Raw genomic sequence first — 9,296 nt, forward strand, 5'->3', positions numbered from 1 at the left:
TGACTTGACTTTCTTGACAAGTGGTGGGCCCTAGTCCAGCTCCTTTTTCAACTCCTTCCTATAATGTAAGGGCCCTATTATTGAGAAGACTGTCATCTTTCTAAAAATAGAGTTAAGTCTCCCTATAGCTTCATTTCTAAATCTAGAACATCTACCTCTAGGTTTACAAAACTAATGATAATGAATTTCCAAAATAAAATAAAATATATCTATTAAAAATAAAATTTATGAAAATAATGACTTTTGGTTTTTTTATATTAAAATATTTTGACAAGTAGTGAAGCCATTTCTAGTCTAGCTTCCCTTTCACCCCCTTGCTATAAGGCAAGGGCCCTAATACTAAGAGGACCACCCTCTTCCTTAAAATAAAATTTCTTTCTATAGGTTGATTTCTCAATCTAGAATCTTGACCTTTAGTTTTACAAAACTGATGATAATCTCACTTACGTTATTTTCACATAAATTATTGTTGATCTCACAAACTCTTATAATTAAATAAGAGATTAATCCCAAATCAAAATGTTTTGCCAACTTATTAGAATTTTTTTAACAAATTTGCTTAAAAATAAAGGTTCCTAGTTTTTCTAAAAGATTTTTATTAATTTTAAATTAATATTTTGTTCACAAAGCTACCCTCTTCCTTAAAAATAATTGTTCGAGGAAAAATAATACTTAGTTCATCATCTAGCTATTAAATTCACCATCTCTTCGGTCTCCTCCATCATTTGTCCGTCTGACCGAACTTTTGCATTGAATTCACCGTCTTGTTCGCCTCCTCCATCATTTGTCAATCTGGCCAAACTTTTGTACTAAATTCACCATCGCCTTTGTCTCCTCCATCATTTGTCGATCTAGCCTTAAATTCACCATCTCCTCCGTCTCCTCCATCATTTGTTGATCTGGCCGAACTTTTGTAATCCCGTAGAAAGATTAATACAGCTCCGACAATTTGCAGACGAGCTCAGGCAATTTCCTGTCCAGCTCCAACAATTTCCAGTCTAACTTATTTTTCACGGCTTGGTAAAAAGAAAGGGCTCCTACAGTACTCGAGCCACAGCCGGAGACTACAATTTCTATATATGCAGACCTTTGTTTTTCTTTTCTAATATGAAAAATACTTGAATTTACCATTTGGCTCTTAGACAGGAGGTTCATTTGTGAATCTACATTTCCACTCTTTGGTAGCTTGGATGATCGTGGAAACAGCTGTAATAAATTCACCATCTCTCTGATCTCCTCCAGCAGTTGATCTTGATCTGGCAAACTTTTGTAATTGCAGTTTGAACAATTCCTAGTGTGTTTCTTAATTTCTTCAAGCGAGGTTAGTTTTTGTGTTTGTGGGTGTTTCAAACCTAGGAGATATTCGCAATTGAATTTCAAATGGAGGTTTTGAGGTCTCATCTTTGATTGGAGACATTAATTTGTTTGCAGAAGTTGCAGAGCGCTGTGAGAGAAACGCAGAGGAGAGAGACATCAATCCATCTAGGGTTTTGATTTCATTTTTTCTGGCCAGGGTTTTGTTTATTACTGCTGCGTGATTTTCTACGGTGACAGGGGCATCCGGATTCTTAGTTCGATTCGTGCTTCAACAATAGAGGTAAGTTTACATGCTTTGTTCCTGTGAATCTTGATCTTTTTTTGTTTGTGTTGAAACCCTAAAGTTGAGTTACGCATGAGGGCCTTTTGTAAATACTGTGTGGGGGTGGTTATAGAGTCTGGAAGAGTTAGCAAAGTTTATGCAGCAGGCTAATTAAGCGAATTGGGTGCTCATACATAGGAAAGCATTAATTGGCAATGAAGCGTGATATACATGAGGCGGAAATTGCTAAAGAGATTGCAGAGAGGAAGTTTGTTGAAAATGATCTAATGGGTACTGAAGAGTTTGCTTTCAAAGCACAGGATTTGTACCCCGAGTTGGATGGTCTGGCTCAGATGATAGCTGCTTTGGAGGTTCACATTGCTGCGGAGAATAAAATCAACGGGTACATGGATTGGTATGGGATACTTGATGTCGATCAATTCGCTGATGAGGACACTGTGAGAAAGCAGTACAAGAAATTGGCTCTGCTCCTCCACCCGGATAAAAATAAGTTTATTGGTGCAGGTGATGCTTTCAAGCTCTTATCTGAGGCGTGGAGCGTACTCTCAGATGAAGAGAAGAGACTTTCTTATGATGAGAAAACAAAAGAGTTTCGGCAATGGCCTTGGGAATCAGAGGAGCCAGCGTCGCCCATGGGATCTTCTGATCATGATAATGCTTCGACTGTTAATAATGATGGTGGGTTCTACAGTCTCAATGATTCCAACGATCCTCCTCCTCCTCTTTATTTGCCAGCTTGGCTAATTCCACAGAAGCCAACCACATTTTGGGCAAACTGTCCTTTTTGTAAGGCACAACATGAGCGTCACCGAATGTATGAAAATTGTAATCTGTCATGCCCAAATTGCAAGAAGATATTTTATGCTGAAGTGACAACAGTAGACAACATGATGAGCGCCGAGCCCCCTTCTGAATTCCAGTTTCCGTATCCTAGTCTCCGATCTGGCCGAGAGCAGCAAACATCTCGAAAGGAGAAAGACAGATTCTGGATTAGCTGTCCCTTTTGCAAGCGTCAATATGAGTTTCACCGAGTGTTTGAAAACCAGAACCTGAAGTGCTCAAACTGCAAGAAGTTTTTTTGTGCTGTAGAAACAACAGGAAGCACCATGAACGCACTCACTTCTTGCTGCCAGTGGTCCTCCAACTTCTGATCTGCAATAGTTGATTCCTATATATCAAAATCTCAATAATCCTTGGCCTCCTTTTACATCTGGTCAGTAGGTGTAGCAACTGTTTTTCATCTGCCGCAGCTCATGTTGTTCAGCAGACTTGTGAGAAAGCGAGAAGAGATCCAGACAGCAGCAAAAATGAATGAGCAAAAAGTATAAGGAAAATGAGGAGTCTTTGCAAGTGTTAGTAGCATTTATAAGAAGACATAACCACGAAGTCCTAAAATTAGACCACCTAGTTCTGTATCTCTCCTTGTTTTTACTTGAATTAGAAAGAGAAATATGTAAACTCATGTTTTCATGTTATACTTATTTTAAATATCCTGAATAACTGACTATAATATCTAATGTTACTATTCAGAGCTGCAGTTCTTCTCAGGCATGTAAAAGAAAATAATTATCAGCGCATACACTGTAAACGTAATATACTAATCACAAACATTTTGTTTAATGTGTAGGATTCAAACAATAGCAGCAACACAAAAGAAAAAAAATGATAATATTCAAAACAAGGAAGGCTCTGTTTTACTGTAGAGAAAAAAACTGATATATTATTCCACCAACAAATTGCTGTTCAGCCAATACATTTATTCAAATAAAAATTGTTAAAACTAATCCCTAACACATAGATCAAAATATAGATCAGGAGTTCTGACAGTAGTTTTAGCATTATTCCATGCCTATGATTAAGGATGGGAGAAGAAGTAACTAAGACTAAACTAAAATGCATCCAAAAATATCATCTAATGCATGCCATATGTACAGCATGCTTCTTGTTTAAACTACTCCTAAACTGAAGTATTCTAGAAATTATTTATAGAATGGTGGAAATGGAGCAGTGGAGCTGGAGTTTGAAATGAAGATCTCAGCATCAATCTTCATACTCCCCCTTGATGCTGAGAGGACTCACAATCTGATATCAGAGTACCAAAAACTGATCTTTTGTAACTGCCTTTGTGAAGATGTCTGCAATTTGCTCCTTTGTGCTGATGTACTTCAACTCAACCACTTTATTTTGTACCAAATCTCTGATAAAATGTTGTTTAAGATCAAAGTGTTTGGTCCTGCTGTGATGAACCAGATTCTTGGCCAATTTAATGGCACTTATATTGTCACAAAAAATCACAGTAGGCTGAACCTGTATTTCTCCAATTTCTTCAAGAAGCTTTCTAAGCCATAAAGCTTGTGTGCCAGCTGAAGTGACCGCAACATATTCCGCTTCTATAGAAGAAAGAGCAACCATACTTTGCTTCTTTGAACTCCATGTAATTAAACCAGAACCCAAAGAAAAACAATTACCAGATGTAGATTTTCGGTCATCCAAACAACCTCCCCAATCTGAATCACTAAAGCCAACAAGCTCAAACTTATTAGAAGAATAGTGAATGCCAAAATCTACCGTGCTTTTCACATACCTCAATTCTCTTGGCTGCCTTCATATGTTCCTCTGATGAATTTGTCATATACCTTGAAACCAATGAAACTGAATAAGCAATATCAGGCCTTGTGTGAGTTAAAAACATCAAACTCCCCACAATGCTCCTGTATAATGTTTCATCAACAATTTTAGCACCATCATCTCTACATAATGTAACTCCATGAGCAATTGGAGTGGAAAGAGGTTTACAATCAGCCATATCAAATTTTTTCAACATATCTTTTGCATATTTTTCTTGACAAATAAAAATTTCATCTTTACCTTGATAAACCTCCATGCCAAGAAAGTACTTCATGAGACCTAAATCTTTCATCTCAAACTCATTCATCATAGCAACTTTAAATTTATCTTTCATCTTTGAACTACTACCCATATATAACAAATCATCAACATACAAACTCACAATGAGAATATCATTACCTTCTTGTTTGTAGTAAAGGGTAGGTTCACTCTTACTTCTTTGAAAGCCATTCTGCTGAAAATATCCATCAATTCTTGCATACCATGCACGTGGTGCTTGCTTGAGGCCATACAAAGCCTTCTTCAACTTGTAGACATAATCTTCTTTGCCTTGAATCTCAAAACCTTGTGGCTGTCCCACATATACCTCTTCTTCTAAGTACTCATTCAAGAAAGCACTTTTCACATCCATGTGATGAATACTCCATTCCTTTTGAGCTGCAAGAGAGATTAGCTTCCTAATAGTTTCTTGTCTTGCTACTGGTGCAAAAGTTTCTTCATAATCAATGCCATACCTTTGAGTGAAACCTTTAGCAACCAATCTTGCCTTGCGTCTTTCAACACTCCCATCACTATTATACTTAGTCTTATAGACCCATTTTGTGCCAATCTTCTTCTTCTTATGTGGAAGATCTACAAGCTTCCATGTTTCATTCCTATCAATGGAATCCATCTCTTCATTCATTGCTTGCATCCAAACCTCATTAGCACATGCATCTTCAAAACATGATGGCTCAAAATCAGCTTTAGCAAGTAATGCAAAATTTACTGTCTCACCTATTGGATCTTCTTCATGTGCTTGATTTTGACACCTCTCATAAATATCACTCAATCTTCTTACCTTCCTTGGAGGACTAGAGGATGGACTTGCTCTTGGTATTGGTGAGGGGTTTCTTGGTGGGCTTGGTGATCTTGAAATAGAACCATTAGCTGGCTACTCATTATCATTATCAGTAATATCATCATCATCCAAAACTGATTTTGGCTTTCCAACATGTTGTTTTTGATGATCATAAACTCCCCCTTCATCAAAAATCACATCTCTTGAAACAACAATCTTATTAGTAATAGGATTGAATAATCTATAAGCTTTGCTTTCTTCACTATAACCCACAAAAATACATGATTCACTTTTAGCATCTAGCTTTTGCCTATTCTGATCAGGGATGTGAACATAAGCCAAACAACCAAAAACTTTAAAATGATTTACATTAGGCTTTTTCTCATACCATGCTTCATATGGAGTCATCTTGTGGAGGGCACTTGTAGGACTCCTGTTGAGAATATATATGGCTGTAGCAACTGAATCAACCCAATAAGAATTGTTCAAACCCTTGGTTTGTAACATGCTCCTTGCCATTTCTACCACTGTACGATTCTTCCTTTCAGCCACTCCATTCTGTTGGGGTGTGTATGCAGTTGTGAGTTGTCTTTTGATGCCATTCATCTCACAAAAATTTTGAAAATTGTTTGAGCAAAATTCTCCTCCTCGATCTGTTCTCAAACATCTTATTGTGTTTCCTTTCTCATTCTCTACACAAGCTTTAAACTTCTTGAATGTATCAAAGGCTTCATCTTTAGTCTTCAAAAAATATACCCAACACACGCGTGAGTAATCATCAATAAAAATAATGAAATATGATGACTTACCCAAACTTTGTGTTTGCATTGGACCACAAATATTTGAATGAATAAGTTGAAGTGGGTATTGAGCCCGCCATGCATTGTCTTTTGGAAATGATTCCCTTGAATGTTTCCCTTTTGCACACCCTTCACAAATCTGTTTATGCTCTTCAACCTTAGGCAATCCAAGAACTAATGCATTTGATGTTAGATTCTTCAAACTATTGAAATTTAAATGGCCATACCTGAGATGCCACAACCAACCTTTATCCTCATAAGCCATATTGATAAGCTGATTATCATTTTGACCAAACTTCAAAGGAAACATCCTATTCTTTGTCATAGGAACAACTGTAATCACTTTATTTTTTTGATTCTTATCATAGATAGTACAGTGCATGTTCTCAAATACCACTCTATAATTCTTCTCACATAGCTGCCCAACACTCAATAAATTATGCTTTAACTTGGGAGTATAATAAATATCTTGAACACTTTTCATACCTTCCTTTGTCTGAACATCCATGGCTCCTTTGGCCGCAACATCCATAGTATTGTTATTACCAAGGGTAATATTGGATATGTAACTATCATCAAGCTTTGAAAATATTTCTCTGTTACCAGACATATGGTTAGAGCATCCAGAATCCAAATACCAAACATCATTCACAATACTTTCACCTTTTCCATAACACAAAAATAAATTACCCAAGGAAGGATCCTCATCTTGTTGGGCATAATTTGCACTATTGTTACCTGATTTCAATCTACACTCTCTCTCAAAATGTCCATACTTATTGCAATGATAGCTTTGGATGTTCCTTTTATCAAATCTACCTCTACCTCTGCCTCCTTGAGCACCTCCTCTTCCTCTAGATACTCTTGAAAAATTCTGATTTTGACTCCTTCCCGAGCCTTTGTTGTTGTTACTACTGCTGCTAGCACCATCGTTCTTTGAAATTTGCAATTGGGAAGCAAAAGCCTTCTCATTAACACTGATAGATGTGTCCCTTATTCTATCCTCATGTGATATAAGAGATCCAACCAATTCATCATACTCCATGGTAGCTAAATTTTTGCTTTCTTCTATGGAAATTACTACAATAGTCCATCTTGGGGTTAGAGATCTCAATACCTTTTGTATTATTTGCTCTTGAGCAATAGATTCACCCAAAGTGGCCATTTTATGAGTCACATCTTTCACTCTCACACAGAAATCTCCCACACTCTCTGTCTCCTTCATCTTCAAGTTCTCATATTCTCTTTTCAAGGTTTGTAGCTTCACAACCTTGATCTGATCATTGCCATGGTAAGCATCTTTTAGAGTCTTCTAGGCCTCTTTTTCTGTCTGTGCATCAGCAATTCGAGGAAAGAAGCTCTTATCAAGAGCCATCTGAATGTGAAACAATGCCATTGCATTCTTCTTCTCAGCGTCTTTCTTCAATCTTTTGTCATTAGGTTGGAGAGTATTCCAATCTGCAGGCTCTTCATATCCGGATTCAACGATCTCCCAAAAATATTTCCCAATCAAAAAAGTCTTCATCTTGATTGACCAATATTGGTAATCAACTCCATCAAACTCTGGGATTTGCAAATTGTTTGCCATGCTGTTGTCTTCCAAACACCTTCAGCTCTGATACCAAATGTAGGATTCAAACAACAACAGCAACACAAAAGAAAAAAAATGATAATATTCAAAACAAGGAAGGCTCTGTTTTACTGCAGAGAAAAAAACTGATATATTATTCCACCAACAAATTGCTGTTCAGCCAATAAATTTATTCAAATAAAAATTGTTAAAACTAATCCCTAAAACATAGATCAAAATATAGATCAGGAGTTCTGACAGTAGTTTTAGCATTATTCCATGCCTATGATTAAGGATGGGATAAGAAGTAACTAAGACTAAACTAAAATGCATCCAAAAATATCATCTAATGCATGCCATATGTACAGCATGCTTCTTGTTTAAACTACTGCTAAACTGAAGTATTCTAGAAATTATTTATAGAACGGTGGAAATGGAGCAGTGGAGCTGGAGTTTGAAATGAAGATCTCAACATCAATCTTCATAATGTACATGTTTAATGTTCTGCGACACAACCTAATGATATAATCATGTGCTATCACTAGGTCCCGATTTCTCATAAATTAAGACTGGCATCGCGCCAGGAACAGGGTCAGAGAAGTATACATAAAATAAGGAAAACAAATAAGCAAGAATTTATAGTTTTAGTCTCAGGTTCAGATACACAAAATTACAGACTATAGACTATTATCAAGCCGATTGAAGACCAAGCATAGAGAAGAGTGGATCAGTGTGTATTTAGAGACATTTAAAGAACATTTGCAGTTAAATCATAAATTATAAATGTGATTAACTGTTACTAAACAATTATACAACTATTTTATAAACAATAGCTATATTTTTCTTTATATATACGTTTAACATTATTAGATGTTCCTACAGTAAAGAATCTATTGCAGGGAAAAACTGGTTTGCGCATTTAAGTGTCTATATTATTTGAATTCGAGGAAAGGACCATATGTTCTTATGCTGTTGGATGTTAAATGTACCTCTAGTACTTTCACCTAGATCAGGGTCAGCCTAGCAAACTAAGGTAGACTGTGAACGATCAGTAAGGTTTATAATATTTATTTACTTTTTATTACTAAGTTGTCATGTTATATTAAATTTTGATTAAGTACATATATTGAAACTTTGGTTAGCTTTGTAGTTATTTTTTTTTGATGAATAGTCTCTTTTTTATTAAGAAAGTGTTGATCACACATGAAGCATTCAAGTTGGAGCAGGGAAATAAATATATGGTGAAGATGTTATAACAATTTGAAAGCAGGGGTCTATTTGTGTGAAGGAAGCCTTTTGCCTATTATGGAGTGTACTAAAGGGTTTGATGAGCATGTATCCATGCAAATTGTGGATTCTTGGGTTAACATAAGGGTCACTGTTAATGGGGTCTCCTTTGAAATCACAGAAAAGGTCATAGCGAAGTGGGTCATCTTTCTCTAGAAGGCAAGAGCTAGAGAAAACAATCCAAAGTCATAGATGAGGTGAGCCTACTAAAAATTTTCTGCCCTGAGGAAGGATTGGTGCGTATACGTGGTGGCTTCTCTAGGGAAGATCTTCCTAAACCTTGGGATGTGGTCTGTGTTGCGGTTTCACAACACATGCCTCATTTTGGACTCAAAATTGGGACCCCTTCTT

At 36.5% G+C, this 9,296-nt stretch overlaps 1 protein-coding gene across 1 annotated transcript; it reads left to right on the forward strand.

The window, feature by feature from the left end:
* Nucleotides 1-1,794: 1,794 nt before the first annotated feature.
* LOC149564913 (uncharacterized) lies at nucleotides 1,795-2,998 on the forward strand. The gene has a single exon (XM_089816987.1). It carries the CDS (start codon nucleotides 1,795-1,797, stop codon nucleotides 2,749-2,751), a length of 957 nt encoding a protein of 318 aa, XP_089673113.1. The 3' UTR covers nucleotides 2,752-2,998.
* Nucleotides 2,999-9,296: the final 6,298 nt, after the last annotated feature.

The sequence above is a fragment of the Cupressus sempervirens genome, chromosome 3 (genome assembly GCF_028749045.1).
Source record: "Cupressus sempervirens isolate cs-2001-9-10 chromosome 3, ASM2874904v1, whole genome shotgun sequence".
Taxonomy (NCBI): Eukaryota; Viridiplantae; Streptophyta; class Pinopsida; order Cupressales; family Cupressaceae; genus Cupressus; species Cupressus sempervirens.

Bases quoted from the DNA above. Each gene is read 5' to 3' on its own strand.
- LOC149564913 (XM_089816987.1), top strand. From the start codon at position 1,795: ATGAAGCGTGATATACATGAGGCGGAAATTGCTAAAGAGATTGCAGAG.